This window comes from Centrocercus urophasianus, unplaced genomic scaffold (genome assembly GCF_019232065.1).
Source record: "Centrocercus urophasianus isolate 14NV4802_14NV808 unplaced genomic scaffold, USGS_Curo_1.0 seq_10, whole genome shotgun sequence".
NCBI classification, from domain to species: Eukaryota; Metazoa; Chordata; class Aves; order Galliformes; family Phasianidae; genus Centrocercus; species Centrocercus urophasianus.
In genome coordinates this window covers 16,701,223-16,721,968 of record NW_024884142.1, presented here as the reverse complement: position 1 = coordinate 16,721,968, position 20,746 = coordinate 16,701,223, and the positions used below count along the sequence as shown (strand labels likewise).

General features: G+C 42.4%; 1 protein-coding gene across 1 annotated transcript; it reads right to left on the bottom strand.

Annotated features, from left to right (window-relative positions):
* Nucleotides 1-200: 200 nt before the first annotated feature.
* LOC122163393 (elongin-A-like) lies at nucleotides 201-16,654 on the bottom strand. Its single transcript, XM_042824594.1, has 11 exons — nucleotides 16,574-16,654; nucleotides 10,702-10,758; nucleotides 8,629-8,741; nucleotides 7,570-8,263; nucleotides 6,150-6,249; nucleotides 5,107-5,271; nucleotides 4,424-4,521; nucleotides 3,464-3,644; nucleotides 3,003-3,126; nucleotides 419-537; nucleotides 201-280 (listed from the first exon to the last, which is right to left on the bottom strand). Exons 1-11 carry the CDS (start codon nucleotides 16,652-16,654, stop codon nucleotides 219-221), a joined length of 1,794 nt encoding a protein of 597 aa, XP_042680528.1. The 3' UTR covers nucleotides 201-218.
* Nucleotides 16,655-20,746: the final 4,092 nt, after the last annotated feature.

Here is a 20,746-nt window from a genome sequence, read left to right as displayed (position 1 = left end):
ACTGATCTTATTTCAGTTCAGTCTTCCTCATTCATGAATAAGGAAGTGGCAATATGAAAGGAGACCAGGGTTTCTTTTTTATTGCAAATCATTTGCTCCTGCAACATACAACAACTACTTTTGCAGAGGTAAATTGGGAAATTAACATTAATTTTACTTCCATTAACTGTAGCACAACATACAAACATTTCTATGAGCTTCCCATATACATCCTCGTTTTATCGCCGTGCAGCTCTACACTTCAATGCTTTTAAAGTTTTCTTCATGATTGGTGCAATCTCTTCAATAACAAGAAAACAAGAGAGACCAGTAAGGATTACAGCATCATACAAGTAATTTATGTGATAGTAGCATAATATTAAGCATATATTAATAGCCAGCTAGTTAAAGCAATTATTTTGATAATCTCTCCACTTACTTTTAATAGGCTTCTTTCCATCTTGAGTCATTCCATTTGAGCTAGAGCTTCCACTGCTGCTAGCAGAGTTCAGATTTGATGAATTATTGTTTCCATCTCTGCCTTCTGGAGACCTTTTTCTTTTAAAACCAGGAAATAAAAAAAAAAAATTATTTTAATTAAGTTACTAGTGGCTTTGTCTCATCTGGAGAAAAATGCTGGCAGTGTTTTAACAAGTTTGCTTCATCATCAGTAGTGTGGTATATATACAGTCATGGGATAACTCAGGTTAGAAGGAGTCCCGAGTGGTCATCCAGCCCATTTACACCCTTGCATAGATTTTCTCTGTTAGATATGCCTCTTATTTACCCTTAAAATTAAAAGATCAGACTATAATGGATCCAAATATTTAGCAACACCATGGTAATTCATGATGGTCCACATTCAATTCTTTCCTATTTGTCTTTCTGAACACAAATGAACTAGCTCTCTGCCAGAAAACAAGAGCAAAGTGACACTGTGAGTTTTCAGCTGTGCTTTGTTGTTGTTTTTAAGTTAGGAATGCCTAGAAAAAGGCACAATAACCCTAACTGTTAGGTTAGATATACCAGTCAACAGGACAAGGCCTGAGGTAACCACAGGAGGCATCATATCAGCTCTGTGCAGGACAGTTAAACCAACCCAGCATTTAGCTGCCAGCATGTCAGCAATCCAGGCAGCCTTGTATGCCTCAGGGCCAGTCATTAACGCCTGCTGCCAGTTAAACTACCACATGGCAAAATGCAAACAGCCTGCTGGGGATCTGCATGCCTGCCTCATGGCCCTCATAGCTCCTGCAAGTGAAGATTTCAGATGTACACAGTAAAACTGATGGAAGATTTTCAGAGAACGTGCTCAACGAAGTGAAGTTAATACATCTTGCCTAAACAAACTCATGCTTCTTAAAAAGGCAAATTAGCAACCCTACTTACAGCTTCTTTCACACAACAGCAGATCCTCCTAGTTTATGATATGCGAATACATCGTTCAGTTGCTGGAGCAGAAAGGACATTTACATTACTGTACCTGAAGCACCAAACCAGAAGGCTAATCTGTCACAGATGCAACCTCCCACAAGTTCACTGAAAGCAGAAGCTGCATTCAAAGTGCTTTCACCTACTATATTGGTGGCAGGCTATTTTCTCACTGGTAAGAGGATTTAGAAAGAACCTTCCTAATTTAATCACCCAAAGGTACAGCGGTGAAAAGGTCATCTTTGGTATAAAAGCTTGTTTTAATAATTTCATACATGTGGGCTTTTGTTCCTGCCCCATGTCAGCACCATCTCAAACAGTAAGGCAGATGGCTCAGTAAATCAAGTTCCTGAAATCAGCAGACTTTGTTCTAATATACTTTCCCAGTGTTCTGTAGGTGGCTTTTTTGTTGTTTGGTTTTTGGGTGTTTTTCTCCCCTGTAAGCCTAGGTCAGTTTGCTTATCTACTTCAGAGTCTTAGGCACAGAAACAATTACTCAGCATGACTACAGGCCCTGCAGTACAAGGACAGAAGCTATCTGAAAGCAATTCTGCTGACATTGTTATAGTAAGTTAGATCAAGCCTTATCCTTGCAACAGCTGAGGTTTTATACTCCCAATTCCCAGTTGTCACTTTACACTCACATATTCAGCAGCCTGCATGACTGTTGGCAAATTCAGAGTAACCAAGAACAATTAGAACAGTTTTCACACAGAAATGATCATTTTGACAGAGCTAGTTGCAGAACAGCTTTGTCAGCATGGGGACACCCGGACACTACGGAGAAAAGGGAGAGTGCAATGCTCAGCCACAGGCACAGCAAAGAAAGGGACCACAGCGCAAGATTCACACTGCCTGAAAACAGGTATGTTTTTCCTTTTGGACAAGAGCAGATCAAAGCAAAAAAGTGTCTTCATATAGTTGAGAAGGCAGTTGAAGCTGGTGCCACAGCTGGTTTATCTCCCTATTACAGCCATTTTCTTGGGTGTAAGAGGAAATCATTAGGCCAGGAGAAATGGCAGGACAAACCCCACAGCTCTTTTTTAGCTGTAGAACTGCCGTGAACTAAGAGGTCAGAAACAAATAACAGAAATATTTGAGGAATCCTAATTTCCTGTTCCTCCAGAGATTAGTGTTAGCTGCTGCTACTGGACAGTCTGTTCCAGAGCAAAAGCCCAATCAAGTGTGTTAATGGCTGTTGAGATTCTCTCTGGTTAGCTCCATCACTCTAGGACCTTATGCTAATAGAAGAATATGCAAGACTACTAAGCAGGTTTACAAATACAAAACATCAGCGCTGGGGATCTCCCTAGGATGTCAAGCAGCATTAATGTAACCTACAGAAAAACAGTGGCCACTGACTCTTCAGCTGGGAGGATGAATTCATCAGCAACACACGGAGAAATATGCAATGACAACACATACACAGCAGAGCAGCAGACCAGACTTAAAAGGGAGTTATTTTCTAGCCACAAGCTGCTTAAGGAAGTGAACAGAGAGCTATGCATGACTTCAAAAATATTTTGCCAGCAAGTTTTTGTACTGGCATAGATGTCTCATCTCCAATTAAAAGCGCAGTACAGAGCACTTACTTCCACTTATCTATGACATGAAGTTGGGTGGCAGATCCTGCTGTTCCATGGATTCCCTGCTGTCGGCGAATGCTTCTGGGTGGCTTTGCTGCACTGGTCACATAAGCCATCTTTACTTGCCGGCCTAATGCAGAAGCAAGGAGCAGAAGAAGTGTGACTTCCCCCCCCGCCCCCATTTTCTATGTTCAAAACTCAGTTAAGAACATGACTGTGAGCCAATTTCTAAAAGTCTAACCAGTAAAGTAAGTCAGGCTTGTCTACAACATGCTGCACATATTACACATTAACACGCTGTATCAATGCATGCACTCATTTTGTGTGCATCCTTACTTGATGCCTTCTCTTAGATATACAGCATCAGTGATTAGAGCAAACATGTCATTAAGTCTCACATAGTAAGTCTTAAGAACAGAAGAGAGTGAGCGAGCTTTGAGAACTAAAAAGCTGTCCACAGATATTACCTTTCGGTTTCTCAGACTGAGCTGAAAGAATGTTTTTTGTAAGCATCTTCAGCTTTTCTTCTCTCTCATTGAAGAGTCTCAAGTACATTTCCCGCCAACATTCATATTCCAGGAGGCTCTCATTTTTAAAATCCCTCTGGCAGTGTTTCTTCCACAGGTGGTCAGACTCTTCTGTAAACGTCTTAGTTTGAACACAAGGTATTTTAAATCAAGATTTTTAAAGCAACATTTCTAAGCATACCTGCTTAGCTGAGACTGTAGACAAAGCCAGATCACCTGATGGAGTGCAGAACAGATCCCACCAGATGTGCTCTCACATGACTGGGCATGACATAGAGTGCCATAGAGAGATGCCACCTTCAGCTTAGACATCCTGTAGCTCCAGCAGGGCTCTCTGGGTTAATGAGCTGTGCTTTCAGACTACATTTGTGTTTCCAGCACAGGCTCAGGCCATACCAGCTCTCAACTTCAGACATGCAGAGAAGTGATCAAGTTGCACCACAGAGTGCTACACACTTAAAACACCTATGTCCAAACACATCACGGGGCCAAAAGCTTAGCACTGTACATGACAGACCGAGCACATGCAAACTGGGAAGTACCTGTGGTGACATTTCATATGTGCTTTGCAATCTTTGCTGCTTTTAAACCTGAAAACACTTGGTCCTACTGTGCCTGCCAAATATTATGTCCTTGTTGTTGACTTTTCCCCCCTCCCCCTCTTATTTTCAGGAAATAAAAATACTTTTATTACCCACAATGACTTTCATTTAGACTTCAGTAATAATTCTCTCAAATGCTTTAAGTCCTAATAGTTGAGAAAGAAATAAGTGTATCAGGCACAAAAAAAAAAAAAAAAAAGTAAGCCACTGAAGAACCTCTATCAGAAGGGGTGCAGGGAAGGCAGACAGATGCCCAGTCTCCTCTGTGATTCCCTGATATTAACAAGGCAGAATTTACCGGATTACATTCCTCTACTCGCAACAACTGCTCTGGTGTGCAACGTGTTAGCACAGGCTCGAGGATCTCAAAGGGAACACCTCCTACTTCGTGCAGCACTACAACAGAGGACAGCACTCAGAATAGCTGGCATGTTTTACTCGGTGTGTAGCACCCCTTACCAAGCAGTTTAAAAATAAAAATAAAATCATAGCAAAAACAGAAGAACATGAGTTTTTAAGTCAGAGTATGAAAATACTTGATTTCAACAGACCCAAACTGACTGGCAGCAATACATGAGGATGGAATAAGCATCCTGGAATAGTTGCTGCCCCATCTTTACTGATAGGCATCACTCCCCTCTCTGCATACATAACAGAATGAACGACTTCTTGATCGCTCATTCTAGTTTACACAAACAGACATTTTGAAGGGAAGTCAGGTGCTGTGGGTTTTTTTGGCTTTACAGGACCTCGTATTTTAACTAACAATTGGATCTTTTTTTTGAAGTTAAGCCTTCAGAACAAAGTTACATTTCAACATGATTACAAATCCAGTTTTATAAGTGCCTTTTGGTCTGCTCTGCCATTGTCTGTAGGGAGGGACAACGTCTATCTTCTAGAAGGCCAGCCTGGGCACAGAGAAAGAAAATAAATCAGATACTCATTCAGCACAGCCTGCTACAAAGCTCTTAAAATACTCACAGTCAATATTATTTTGAAGCACACGGATGCACAGCTCATACAGTGTAAGCATCTTTGAAAGACAGACTGGTTTAGAGCCAGAGTAGACTTGCATCTTGGAGTTCAGTCTCCGTCCTGTGAATTGAACTATCTCACCGACTTGTTGGTGTGCTTCCACTACAGGCTCTAGGGGAGTCAACAAGAAAACATCAGCCAGGGTTTCCTTTACCTTCAGGCACATTACAAGGCTTTAACCATCCAGCTTTCAGAGAAATGGCTGTTAGTACACACAAATATTCATGTTTGTTTTGTTTTTTAAATAATGTACCTGTGTTGCAGTTCAGAGCCCTCATGACAGCAACTAACATCTAACAGCAAGACAGCAACTATGTTGAAAGTGTAATGCAAAGTGTAATTTGTGCTGCACAAACTCACATTAGGCTCACATTACTTAGCTCAGGACAACTTGTATCAACTTTTGCATCTGGATGCTTAGAATTACATGAGCTGTACTGATATCTGGGTAACTTCAAGCCACTAGTGCATCACATTCTATTGACCCTGGGAAGCCAGAAGGTGTAACAGCAATGATACTTCAAGACCATGGGGATGTGAAGTTCACTGAAACCTCACAGGAGCTGTGAGGGGAAACCACTGGCACTTTGTGCCACCTACAAGTAAGGATGCAGCCAGCTCCTCTGCTGAAGACAGAACTGGTTTTTCCCTAAGACAATTCCTACTAGGGCTTTACCCCCATGATAAGGCATAGATAGACTGGAGCAAAGATAAATGGAGGCTGTAGAACGACTACCTGACCTACATCTCCTATACCTCCATGGTAATCTTTTACAGCATTTCTTCATCTAGAAAGCTGTAAGAGGGAAGCCATTATATCTCCCTTCAGATTCAAAACTAGTTTCGCAGAAAAGTAATTGAAAGAAAGGTGGTTCTTCATCACAGAGAGAGGAGCTAACACAGCTTATTAGGAAAGGAGATGAAGACAGCCATAGCTAGAGATGTAAAAACGTGCTGTTTCAGATTTCTGAGCATTGCATACTACTTACCTTTAAAGTCAGCAGCATATGGGGGAGAGGAGATTAAGATGCCTGGCAGAAATTTAGGCAGCGGAGTATTAAGAAGATCTTGGAGGGATCCCACCTTGGCCTGTGCACAGTCAAGAAAACATTGCTTTGTTGTTACAAATTTGGGTTTACCGAGGCTTAAAATAAAGTACAGAAAAAGATTAAGTGAGACCAAAAGTTACCTACAGTAACTACTAAACTACTGCTTCTCTGCACTAAAATTCACTCACTGCATTGCTTCCATGCATATTCTTCCATGCTCTACCACCAATACTACATCACTGAAGGAACTTAGTGGGATATCTGCAGACAGTGCATAATCAGCAATTAAAGAAAGGAACAAATGTGTTCAGCTAACAGGCTTACAGATAAATTGCTACTTGAGGTTATAGGCATGCAGTGAACAAGACAAAACTGCGAGATGACAAAAACAGGTTAAATGCTTAAAGGCAAGCTAAATACCACGCTGGAGAAAAAAGCAAGAAACAGCTTTAGAGCTGGTACTCCCTACCCTCCCATACTGTGCTTGATAAGCCACATAGTCTGAAGTCCTCCTGGATATACCCCTTAAAAAGGTGATTTAAAAGCTCAGGAATCTGGTAAGTGCTTCCACCAACATCCACCATTTTGGACAACGCCTAAATCAGGTCTTGGGCATCTCCTGGTTGTAAGCCAGGCGCTTAGAACCCAGAAGCTGCATCCCCCCAAACTTTATTGCAGCTATCTTTAATAACTTTTCAAAACAAAAGCAAGATTCCTTGCTCAACTTTCCCTCAATTCCCAAGCTTATGCTGGAGTATCATGCACAAGCCTCTATATTAATATTTCTCCATTGGCATAGAAGATGTCACATTTGTACTGCAGATCCTTCACAAAACAGAGAACCCCCAAAGCTTTCATATCACAATCATGATAAGAGATCCAAGAGACCTCAAATTCCCTCTGCACAAGCAGCTTCTTACAAAAGACCTAAATCATAAAGCATGTTTACTTAGTTTACTTTAATGCATTACAAGTTTGTTTGTTCCCAATGCAGATCTAACTAATAAAGAGCTGCAGCTTCTTACAGAACAGCTGTGTCACGCGCAAACATCTGCTGCAACCATAAACTAAGCCAGTCAAGAGTGAAGCTGTGGGTAAAAAGCAGACTGGCAGATATTGATCAAAGACCACTGCCAGATAGGAAACAGCTGAAAAATGAGACAAATTGATTAAAACTGTCAGTACACAACAAATCTTTTCTGCCCAAATTATCCATAAATATTGGCCAATACAATGCAATTTATGTCAAAACCACACAATCTGTTCTTGAAATAAACATAGCTGAATTTCACTGAAAGAGGCTGGAACTCTTATTTGTCTGCAGTTGGTCTGCTTTCATCTCAATTGCACAGTGGTTTACCTTTTTGCTGGGAGTTCCTGACTGATCATCTTCAGAGTTTTGTACTTTTTCTTCTCCCTCATTTGCGTGAGAAAGCGTTGAAGTCTTTTGTGGTAATGAGCTGCTCTTCTGTTTACTGCACTTCTCTGGACGTTCACTTGCAGAACAAGCTTTCCTCTTTCTCTTTTTTGTAACCTGATCATAATTCAGGTAAGATTCAAAAGACATAGTAGGGGGCTCAAATTCCTCATCACCAGATAATTCGGCTTTGCTTCTCACAGCAAGTTTTTCTTTCAGTTTCGTCACAATCTTAGCATCTCTCTGTTTGGAAGCATCCTTAGGCTTCTCCTTCTTTGGGAAGGAGTCTTTACCAGCTATACAAGAACGCTGCTTTTCTGGAGCTCTCCTGTCCTTGGAGGCTCTCTTTTTACAGTCACTCTCTTTAGCTTGAGGACTTGTCTCCAGGAAATTATGTTTAGAACCACTGCCATGACATCTTCTGTTATCATGGTCTTTTCGAGACTCAGAGTCTCTATTTCGGTGCTTTTCTTCAATACAGTTACGCTGCTTGTTCAACTTTCTAGATACGGACGAGCTACTGGAACTTTGGGAGGCTGCTACAGATGTTTTGGACTTCTCTGAAGGCTTTCCTTCCTTGGAAACTGAAGATTTTGTCTCATCTTTTTCAACGTTTTGTTTTCTTTCTCTGTGACCATTGCAACACAAAGGGAATTACACCCCATATACCCCAAGCAGATGTTAAATCCTTGAAGAAACAGCCTTTTTATTTAATAAAACAAAAGCATTAAATCACATCACATGGCATAATTCTTACAGGACTTGAAGTTTGAGTGCTGACTGGCTAATGGATCAAAGCAGTCACCGGTTTGTTTTCTAGTTATTCTGTAAAAGTAACATTCATTTCTGTGATTCTGTTTATGGGTTTGTCACAATGTATATTTGTCATACCAAATACTTTTCTAAGATCTCCAAGTTCTATTGTATTAAATTACACTGCAGTATAATTAACCCCTCAAAAAAAAAAAAAAAAAAAAAAAAAAAAAGCAAGTTCACACCTACCTTTTGTTTTCTGGAGGAATGAGCTTTTTCCATTTCTTTACCAGGGATTTAGCTGCATTTCCAGCAGTGGCATGTTTCCTAAAACTGTTAACTGTTTTGCCTATGCCAGTTTCCTGTTAGAGAAAAGTACAAGAAAGATGAGTGAAACCAATCACAGAGAGCATCCCAAGTAAAACCACCTCTAAAACTGTTACAAACCATATAAGCATGGAAGTTTCAGTAGTCTTATGGCAGCTAAATAAGCACAGGCACTGCACTACAGGCAGAACTGAAAGCAAGGGATATAATTACAACCAAATATGGGGAACAAAAAATAGCCTTAGTTCATAAAGCCACTTTTCTCCATTAAATGTATGTACATCAGAACTTTCACTTTGTCTGAACACTTATGCCCACAAAATGATTACTGCTAAAGTAAACTAATTTAATCAATTCAGGTCTTCTTCAGGCTTATATATGTACAGTGTAGCATATTAGACAGCGCATATGAGCACTGTACTGTAATCAAAAAACAATCTCAGAGAGGAGTATTACAAGACAGAGGTGCCAGAGAAGGAGAGTTCATATGAGTAACCTCAGTCACAGCTACAGAATAAACCCTTGATATTTAAGATCCACCACATTCACTGTTCTACACTTCAGTTATTTTCACATCGTTGTTGAGCCTTCAGATCTTGCTCTGCTGAGTTCCATGTTGTCTGAGCAGAACTATCCTGCAAACTTTTTGGCTATATAGTCACCACGGGTGAATTTTTCAATCCTGTGCCACCTCTGATTCACAAGCTCTCACTTAAGATGCATGCAAACTCTGGAATTTAAGTCAACAGCAATCTAGTACTGCTCTTGCTTACTAGTTAAGGGATGCTCCTGTAAGTTGTGAAGGGTGGTAGTTCACCTCTCTCCCATTGCTCAGAGGGCTAGCTGGGCATCGGTTGGGGGTGGCGAGCAATTGTTTGTGCATTACCTGTTATATACACATTTATATATACATATATAAATATATATGTATATAGATTAGTCATAGATTTTTATTAATATATACACTCAATTATTTATCCTTTTCCTTTTCTCTGCTTCCATAAACTGTTTCATCTCAATCTACTAGTCCCATCCCACTGGGAAGAAGGGGAAGAAGTGAGTGAACACTTGTGTGGTGCTCAGCCACCTGCCAGGTCAAACCACAGCACCATGCCAGTGCACATTTACATTCCTAGAAGAGCTTTAAATAAATACATGGGACCTTCAATTGTTTAATAACTCTTTCCTCTACTTCTCTTGAAGGCTTCCATCGCAGTGTATCACACTGTAGCACGCAAGCATGCTGGAAACATCAGTTGCCTATGGAAGTCCTTTGTCATTTTAAAAAAATTTACAATTCACATGAAGATTACTTCATTTTCCAAAATAAATACCAAAATATTGCTGTATCCTAGCAGAAGCCATCTGCCCTTAGGCAGGTGAATGCCTTTGCCTAAATAAGCTGGCCAAATACTTAGCATATTTTTCTCTTATTCTGCAAAGAGCTCTCTCACAACACACATTTTTCCTCTTTCCAACATACAAACATATTGCCAAAGTAACCAGGAGCTTCCTAAACCAGTGTGAGAATTTCCAGGGCAAAACCTGACAGGATGTAGCTTGGGTAAGGACACAAAAGAGAAGTATTGCTATAACTTGGGACACCTGCTCTTTAAATGCAAGATGCTAACCCAGGGCAGCTAGTTAGAGACACATTTAGGCAACGGACCTAATCAATCACCCACAATTGTTTCATCTTAAGCACTGATCTGAAAGCAATTGTAAAGCAAAAGGAAACCAGCCTTAAATGGCAAAGTTTCCTCTAGACATTCAGATCTGCTCAGTACTAACACTGCTGCTCCAATGCTGCATTTGTCAAGTTGCACAGTTTCTGGAGAAGTCTCCAGAGCTTGTTATACAGAGTTCTAAATGAACAATGGCTAAGAGTCAGAACTACAAGATGTAACACTGCACACTGCTTCTGGGACAGCACATCCCTGAATTTTGAACTCTTCCATAGTCATTCACTGTGTAAGGTTATTACTGGTCACTTACTGTTAGAATATCCAGTGATATATCCAAATCCTGTAGTAGCTCAAGTACTTTTAGAATCTGGAAGGAAATATTCAAATTTTATTATATTCAGACATACGACTGTAAATCCTGTCCTGCTTTTCCTCATCCCCATTGCTGTGTTTAAACAATAAAGCTTGAGTAACAGCCAGTAAATCCAGGAAAATGTGAGCACGTATGTGTAGTGTAGGAGTGCAATATAAGAAGTCTGTGCTGTGAACCAGTGCTGTTCTGCTATACCCCAAACTGCAGTAGCGCCAGAAAATCCAATAAGTATGAACTTAGTACTACAGCGATTACATTAGAGATCAATAACACAGCAGCACATGCTGCATACACGGCCCACTCCTGTTATGTCAGTGACCCTGCTCCAACACAGAGCTCATTCAAAGGCTGCGCTATGGAGAAACAGGACCTTGCAGAAAGCAGGGAGCCTCCACTCTCCTTCACCATTCAAGGCCAAGAGGAACCGAGCCCCAAGGCGTTCAGTGTGAAAAACAACAGGTTTTGAATCCTTAACTGCTGTTTGTATGCTAATAAGACCAAATCAAGCTACAACAGCTGTTGTTTCACACCAGCAGAGCATGTAGTTTTGATTAAATGCTGCTGTTGTGTGTTTGCTTTTTTTTTTTTTTATAAGTAGGAATGTATTTTTCAAATACATACTAAATGGCCCATTTTCTTTTGAGAGGGTTTTTTAAAAAAAGAAATACAGAAGTTCCATTTGTAAACAGAGTATGAATTTCTTTGATGATGGGTCAGCAGCACACCTGAGTCTTGTGTTTGAGTACACACAATTTGCCTTATCCTTCACAAACACCTACGAAGCTGTGTTATGCAATGACAAAATTAATGTGTTACTGAAATTACAGGATGTTGTAGAGCTCCAGCAAAGCCTGGAACACTTATCTGGGTTTTCAGATCATTACCACTTCTAAATGCAATGGCAGGAGCCTGCTGGAATGCAAAGATAATAATCCAAAAGCTTTTTGAACTTCAGTAATAGCAATGATGGTTTAAGTAACAAATGCCAGAATAACTGCCATTTAGCAGATTAGATACTGCTACTTTGCAGGAGGCAAAGGGTAGTAAAAATAAGTGAGCAGCACTGTTTATGAAAAAGTTACAAACTATATTACAGGGTTGTTTTTCTCCACAAAGATTCCCTGTTCACTGCAGGGGAGTTGGACTCAATGGCCTTCAGAGGTCCCTTCCAACTCTAAGGATTCTGTGATAAACCTCCTATTCCTGGAGTACGCTGGAAGCAGAGTATCACTGAACTTCGTTGTGCAGAGGCTCTATCAGCATATCTGGCATGCAGTTCTTCCTCTCACACACCTGTGCTGCAGTACAGTTACTGAAATCTGAAGAACTTCAAGAGAAATGTTGCACAGCCTAGCAAGAAATTAAAACCAGTTTTCCATCTCAGGAGAATGGCTCATCCTCCTCAGGATGTTACAAGCTTGATGGTTACCTTGCCCTGGACTCTTCACTGATCCACCCACGAGCTGAAGACCTATCCTAAAATAACCCCAACAGGAAAAAAATATACGCTGCAAAGATGCTTATGAAGTTCAGTAATTGCTGACAATGCTAATCACAAGCATTAAAAACTAAGTTATTAGTGTCAATTTTAGCTAATTTAGTTCATTATTAACATTATATTCATTCAATTTATTTTGCAACCAGAAGGAAGTAACCCATTGCTGAGCAGGTACATTTCACTCTGTAGGCGGACTAGATAATCAAGCAGTACAAATCACTGGGAATAAATCCCACAGAGACACACCACAATGCTAAAAGATGTTGTCATCAAGCTACAGAGACAATGGGGATTTGGAGCATTTTCTCTCGAGGGGTTAATTTATAAAGCTGAGTTCATTTCAGAAGAATCTCTGAAACAGATTCAGGAAGCAAGCAATTACTACTCATACAGCTTCAGAATAGGCTGTGTTGTACAAGTACCCAGATGACAAGCAGGTCTGAAAACAGTCAGCACGTCTTCATGAAAGACAAAGCTTCCAGTGTTTTCTAAGACAAAGTCCACACTGCTCAGTTTGCTTTCCTGAGATGTATATCACATTTGCAGAAGTAAGACAAAACACAAGAGTTTCATTAAGAAGAAAACACAAAGCAATTACCAAGTGCTAGAAGTCCCTAGAAGAGAAGCACTGGTCTCGTGAGAGCAGGGCACAGCTCAGCCTGCTGCAAGACCTGCAGCCACACACCTGAGGGACTGCTGAAGGAGAGAGCTCTGCCCGCCTGCATTCACAGCGTGAATGGACAGAAGCACGGCCTCACAGACAAACGGACAGCCAGCACACACATGCCAACAGAGCAAGCTGTGATGAAGGAGAGGAGGCATCTGGAAGCAGAGGACAAAGGCAAGAAGCACGTGACCAGCTTTCTGGAGTGAAAACTGAAAGCAGAGCAGTGATAAGAACAGGGCCAGGTGCACCAGGTATGTCTGCTCCCAGCAGACCTCCTGCACAGAGCCCTGGCATCACCTCCCTTCTGGCTGAGCCAGACCCTCAGAAGGATGGGGCCCACTACAGGCCCCCAGTGCCCAGTGACTCATTTCATCTCACCACAACTACTTTTCTTTTCCTCCCTCCTCTTCCTCACGCTTCAAAGGGTTCCTTATGATTGTTTAGCCTGTTCTTCTCACTAACAGAGATCATCACATTCCAGCCAGTTGTGAATCTACATCAAGACCTCCTGAAAGAGCACTGCCCAGAGAGCCTTTGGATGCTCCCTCTCTGGATGCACTCAAGGCCAGGCTGGATGGGGCTGTGAGCAACCTGGAGGTGTCCCTGCCTGTAGCACAGGGGTTGGAACTACATGATCTTCAAGGTCTCTTCCAACTCAAACCTATGATTCTGTGATTAAAGATATTAGAAAACCCGGTGCAATCCCAAGTGAGGCACTTGTATGATATGCTCAGTTGTCCTCACTAAATAACCCTGTTTCCAGATAAATAAAAAGTATAGCTTTGCTTTCAACCATTGACTCTCATTATCTTTCTGCTAACTGACAGGGTATAAGATTACCTTTTCCACAGCTTTAGGGCCAAACAGATTGAGTTCTCGAGCTTCAGAAGCTGTGCTAGCCATAATTACAGCCATTCTGTTGCCATTGAAAAAAAAAATCTTTTCAGCTTGAAACAGCTTTTTTTTTTTTTTTTAATAACAGCTCCCAGAGCAAGACATAATATTCCTGTAATATTCCTAAAATTATATGGGAGTAGTAACAACATAAACTAACAAATGCTAACTACCCAAAGATAGCATTTATTCCATCAGCCATTGCATTGTACTGCAATTTCATGCTCAAGCGTTAACACATCAGAGCTCCAAATCATTTTCTGAGTCAGTGCTTTCCAAAATACAGTCTCCTATCTGGAATGACCTATATTCATGGCTTCTAGCTGTGACTTTCCACTGAGCCATGTTAAAATGCATGCTGCTCAAATGAGCACAGCCTTGCACGTGATCAAGGCTGCTCAAATTCTTCGTTATTTGATGCAAAGTTACTTTTGTACTTGTAACATTTTACTGCAATGCTTGCTGTCTTCTAAATTAAGAAAGATTTGAGTAAGATCCAGTCAAGAAGAGATGCGTAATCACTTCCCCCCCAAAAAAACATTTCTTTCTGATGAGGGCTGTCACTTATTTTTGCTGAGAGCAATTTCAGTCCATTTTATGTATTGCATCAGGTATGTAACACTGCTACAGTAACCAACATCATAGCAGCAAGTCAAATGCTTTAAGAGATTTTATATACATTTGTGACAGGTAGTATCAGCTGAATACAAAATGAATTTGGTGGTACACATCTACATGAACTCTCGTCAAGTGGCACTGATCATAGCACCAAGCTTTAATTTTACACCAGTTGCACCTTACATGCAACATTTCACAGCTGCTCATTAAAATGCTTCACAGTCTTCAGTGGGACAACAGCACAAAGAAACAGTTTTGGTTTTGGTTTCTTTTTCCAGACCTGATGAACTCCTCTACTTTCTTAAGGCTCATTTAATACCTTAATCACCAGTTCTGAACATTTTTTGGTCAGTTCTTTCTCTCCAGAGTAGCCATCAAACCTGACACACTGCAAAGCTTTTAAGATGAACAGCTGATGTTCTGAATCCTTCCTGGTTCCTGTCATACCCAAGTACTTTGTAGTTAGTAAGAACAGTGACAAAATCAGACAAAGAAGCATGAAAAGAAATACTCAGCAACACCAACACCTACCTGCGATACTAATTTATTAATCTTTCTGCACTTATTTAAAACATTCCTCTTTACCTTTAAATATGCCACAAATGTTTTCTTACTAGACTTACCTTTTATTACTAGCACAGTTCATGCCTGCCAATTTCCAGTTATCAGTTTCTCCCTTCCCTCCTCCTTATCCCTTGCTACTTATAGCTATTTCTATCTCACCAGACACAGCTCTACCAAGGCCTGCAGAAGTGCTACAGCACCACCATTAGACCCAGCTGACACAGCTTTTGCTTTTAGCTCATACGAGGTAAAAACTATGCATCTCCTCGCTTACAGAGTCAAATCCACCTCACCAGGGCCATCCACATTTTTGTCTCTTAAGCTGTCTGTGCTTTAAAAGCCCTTAAGGAGTTACTTCTGGAATCGTTTCTCTCTTCTCCCTTCCCATCTTCTGTTCAGAACTGTATATCAACACTAAAGTTTAGATATAAGGAAAAGATTCTTTTACAGTGAGGCTGCTGAGGCACTGGAACAGGTCACCTCATCTTATGGCTGACGCCCCATCCCTGGAGACTTTCAAGGTGAGGCTGGATCAGGCCCTGGGCAACCAGATCTAGCTGTGGTGTCCCTGTTCATCACAGGGGAATAGATGGCCCTCAGAGGCACCTTTCAACTCTAGGGATTCTATCAATCATAAACAAATTGTAAAGACTAAAATCTGATCATTTCTGTAGCACAAGAACTGCAAGGTCAAACATCTGCACACAGGTATTTCATTTGACAGAAAAAGCTTATAGAATCGGCATTAGGAAGACAAATCATTAGTGGCTAATAAAAACATTTTTCAATATGTATAAACACACACAGTAGATCTGAACATAGTAATGAAGATTTTTTAAGTTTATTACCCACCAAGGACAACGCAAATTAAGCACTCTTCGCCTCCAAGTCCTTTCACAAACTTGCATCAACTTCCAAAACCCCGCAAACCGACCAACCCACCACCAAAGCGTGCTTTTTATTTTCAGCTAGAATTCAGCCCGTCAAGAAGCTCTGGTTTGGTTGCTTATCTTTACAGTCCCTTTTGAGTACACTATCTTTTGTCAAACGACGTTCACTAGGAAACAGCCTGCCAGATTCCTGCATCGCTCCCACAGGGAGTGCCTTCTCTCCTTCTCCCCTCTCCGTGCCTCAAAACCTGAGGAGGGCCCATCTTACGTGGCCCTGAACCACTCTGAACGGATGCATTCTTAGTGCAGGTGCCCCTTATCTGCTTCCTGCAGCTACAGAGCAGCCCTGCTCTCCCTCAGGTAGCTTAATTCCTCCCAGGTAGGAGAGCAGCCCTATTCTCCCCCATACCAGGGCCATGAACGCAGGATGTATCAGATCCCACACTGCGCACCATCAGAGCGCACCCGGAACGCTTCTCTCACTGCGAGAAGCCCTTAGGAACACAGCACGGAGCACCGCCGCAGCTCAGCTCTGGATCTCCAGCCAGGGCAGGACCTGACAGCACCGCTGCCGCACAGCGCGCTCCAGGCACGGCAGCGCTGTACCCAGTATTCAACCTTTCTCCTTGACGCCGCCCTAACAAGCTCTAACAGGCCCAGCAGCCTCGACTCAGCTACCTCCGCAGGCTCCTCCGCGCGGCTCAGACGCGACTTGAGCGCCCGCACGCTGCTCCGCACCGCGCTCCGCCCCTCCGCCATCGCCGCGGCCCAGAGCCCCGTCCCTCCCCCGCTCGCCCCACTTGTAGCCCAAGGGCGGTGCCTCCCCGCCCCGGCCTCGCCCTCCCGTCCCGAGGCGGGGCCGCAGTGCGCTGCCCGACCCGCAGGGGGAGCGCCCGGCCGCTCCGATGCTGCCTCCGGGCTACCTGCCCGCCGGATGCTCTGCTGGGCCCGGGGATTGCTTGGCCATGGGGCGCAGCGGGATGGATTCTTCATGAGACCTCGCAGAGAGAGATCTCAACACAGTGGAAGGCTTGCAGCCACTCACCACATGGAGTTTAACATGAGTGAACGCTGGATTTTGTGCCTGGGACATAGCAACCCCAGATATTCATACGGACTGGGAGCTGAGAGGCTAGAGAGCAGCCCCATGGAAAGGGAGCTGGGGTTCTGGTTGATGACGAGTCGGACAAAGCCAGCAGTGTGCCTGGCAGCCCAAAGGGCCAACGCATCTTGTGGTGCCCCAGGCCCAGCGCTGCCTCTGGGAGAGGGGAGGGGTTGTCCTGCTCTGCTCTGTGCTGTGCGGCCTCACTGTCTTATTGTCATGATCTAAATACGGGCTTTGGAGAAGCATAATGCTTGGCTGAATATATGCAAAGGGTTCCGAGCCAACAAACCAATCAGGATCTAAAGCTGAGCCACAATTTTGCTAACATTTTTAGTGGAACGGGGCAGATCTCCACATAGCCGTAGCTGTGGTGCTAGCATTCCACCAACAGAACAGAACACACTAACTTTAAAAACAAGGCTTTACAGTTACCAGAAAGCGTGCAGCAATGGTGCTGCATGGAGTATAAAAGATTGCCTTGAGGGTTGCCTAGAAGTCCCTATTTTAGAAGTCTTCTCTATTGCCAGTTCTGGTTCATGCCTGTGCAGATAACAGCAGTTATACTGGTTTACTGTTCTACAAACAAATCTCTTGAAATTTTTGGGTTTTTTTCCCCTAAAGAATGTTAAAATCTTAACGCAGGACCTGCTGCATGGATTGATAGCATTGCCCTTAGCCGCTCACGACTGATTATGGAGAAAATTAAGTATTTTTTCCCCCCAGCATTCACTCACAGCTAAAAGGATATATCTTTACAAACTTAACATCACTGCCAAAATGCACCATCCTATCTCTTATAAGGCCATAATTCGTAACTAGTTTGCTAGGATTTACATTTTCTGTGGAACATTATCAAACTATTTGCATAGTAATTAATTTCTATCCCATTGGAAAAGAAATAATCAGAATGACAAGAGATTATTTTCTTCAAGATATCAAGGAAATAATGTGAAGAATATTTGAGAATTAAAAAAAAAAATCTTAAAGTTTGAATTTTAAAGATGCATCACAACCCACAGCCAACACTGCTGCTATTTGCTTTTGAAGAGACTTTGTGTGTGCAAATGAATGGAAAATGAGAATGACAGTTCCAAGATCAGCTTAGATGCTACATAACAGCCTCTGGTCTGGAGGCTGAGTGAGTAAGGGTCTCATGGTTTTGCCCTGAGGTACAACCAGAGTTTCAGAATGATGGAACTTATTTGACTGTGTCAGCATTAATATACATAAATGCTGAGGCCTGCCCCCCATGATGGTTATCTCTGTCCTGCACAGCACAGCTCAAAGCTTGTTCAGCCTTTTCTGGAAATAAGAACTTAGTCCTGTATTGCATTCCTCATTGTAGTTCGTGTGATATTTCTACTGCAGCAAATCATGTAGGGATATTGGAAATGTATTTTAAAGACTAAATAAAAGTTGAATTTATTTTACTGTTTCCAAATATGTTTTTCAGAGCTGGTATTAAAATTAGAATGATATATTTTTTCTACAGAACATGACAGAGTATTCTTCCTGGAGAATAAATGTCCTCGTTATCAAATAAGCTCACCAAAAAATGTCAGATAAGAAATTCTTTCTCTGAAAAATGTTGGCTTTTCAGAACTTCTTTAATTATAAAAATTTATGGAAGTCTGAGTGCGAGCTCTTAGAACTGGTCTGACAGCATCCAACTGCTGCCTCTGTTTTTTGTCTTATAACTTGGTAACTACGCTGACACAGAGATGTCCTGTTGTTTAAATGTGCTATTTTGCAGCAATTGCTGTAAAAGCCCATCTGAGTCAGAGGCTAATCGAACAAATCTACCAGATGAAGTATTACACCAAGTCTAGTCAAAAGAAAGTCTTCTCTTTCCATGACTTCCACACCCCCGATGCCTCTCCCTTCCCATGCAGTCACTTCTACCTTTTCTATCTCTTCCTCTCTCTTCTTTCCATCTCCCATGGTACGAAATTCCTCTGGGATGTAGAGACCTGGCTTCAAATTAGCCAAAGGTGAAGGTAAAATACTACAGAGTATTTTCCAACCCACAAATAAGGTTCATATGGGTTCAAAGGATTCAGAGTTCAAACCTTTGTGGAAATGTATCAGGAGATGTGAGCCAGCATCCTTGAAAGCCAAGGCAAGCTTTCATGGGAGCAGTGACCTACCTGATAAACAGGACATGACTGTGAATCCCCCCATCAGTCCATTTCCTTCCCTTTGCCCAGAGGTAAGCAGCTCAGTGCAACAAAACATGGAACTGAAGTGCCAGCTTCTTTCTGTTTCCCGCTGGTTATTTCAGATGCTTGTTTCACAGAGCACACTGGCTTTTGCACAGCCCACCCTCAGATGTCACCATCGCCAAGCAGTGCTCAGGGAGCCCAGGCACCCAGAGCAGGGTAATCTGATGGTCTCCCTACGCTTACCTGGCCCAAGCATTACCTGGTGTGGATATGTCATCTTCACCTTCCCCTCCTGCCTTGACCCTGAACATGATTTGTCCGCGTTTGCCCCCCTGGTTTCTGAAGGCTGGGCAGACTGGGGAAACTTAATGCCTGTGTCTGGGCAGAGGCAGGGAGCGAGGCACCGAGAGGAGGGGTCATTTTAAAGAGCACTCGAGCTCAGGCTGCGGTCTCTTTTGCTCGCTGTGACAGCAAAGGGTCACAGTAGAAACCGCAAGCTGGGACTTACCAGGTGGCCTCTGATCTTCCTCTCTTCTTTTTACCACCTTTCCTCTCTTTGTCTTCTCATTTTTCCTAGGAAGAGTCAATTTCACTGGCAGCGTCTTGGACAGCTCTGAGACAACCTATTTCTGAGGAGGGTAAGGGGTTTTTAACTCCTCACGTTGGTAGCGTTTAGAAGATAGCATATTAAAGGGGGGAAGGTCGTGTGTTTGAGTGTGCTGTTTGGGGACCGTCAGCGTCCTTTGGCATGAGTTGCTGTTAATCTAAAGTAAATCAGGTGAAGGCAAACAGCTATAGGAAAGAAAATCATCCAGGGCTTTCAAAGCTCAGCAACAAGGAGTTGTAACAGGTTTGTTTGGTTTGATTCGCTGGTTCTGAATCTCCTGTTGCTTGTACGTTTATGCACTGAGGTAGCCAGTGCAATTGCTGCTGATGGAAAAGTAATTTTCAGGAAAAAAACTTTGGAGAGTGGACCTTTTTTAACAAATTAAACACATGCTTTGAATATTTAAATAAGGTCTACAAGGAATACAGTATTTAAGTAAGCTCTACAAGTGAAGCAATAAACATTAAGTGACGTATTTATTGGAATGTTTAAGTTATGGGCCTCTAAAAATATGTAGAACTACAAGTCTGTCTGCCAAAATAATACATTGCCTTGCCAGCAATAAACTTGTGGCTATTAGTATGTCCAAAGACACCCAATGGTTCTGTTTTGCTTTTATTCTATGTCAATGATTATACATTGCAGGGCAGGCAGCATAGTTTTATTGCAAAAAGGTGCATTCAACAACCAAGTGGACTAAAGCACCAGATGCACCTCCGATTGAACCTGTCTTAAAATGGCAAGCTGCTGGGAGGCTGCTATTCCTGGAGGTGACTCTGATAGCTCTCAACAGATGCAGCTTCTGGAATGCAGCTGGAGGGGGGGAGGCGGGGAGCAGCTGACCCCAGTGCTGGCACCCAGACATTTGGGGACTGCAGCTGACGTCAGCATGCGCTGACACTGACACTTCCAGCACACATGGCCTTCTCCCTCTCCTGCTCTGCACGCAGTCGTCACCCAGCAGAAGAAGAAAAAAA

Coding starts and splice junctions, on each gene's coding strand:
- LOC122163393 (XM_042824594.1), bottom strand. CDS start 16,654: ATGGCGGAGGGGCGGAGCGCGGTGCGGAGCAGCGTGCGGGCGCTCAAG. Junction 8,264..8,628: donor ATTCCTCCAGAAAACAAAAG/GTAGGTGTGAAC, acceptor TTTGTGTTGCAA/TGGTCACAGAGAAAGAAAAC. Junction 3,645..4,423: donor GAGTAGAGGAATGTAATCCG/GTAAATTCTGCC, acceptor GTTCAAACTAAG/ACGTTTACAGAAGAGTCTGA.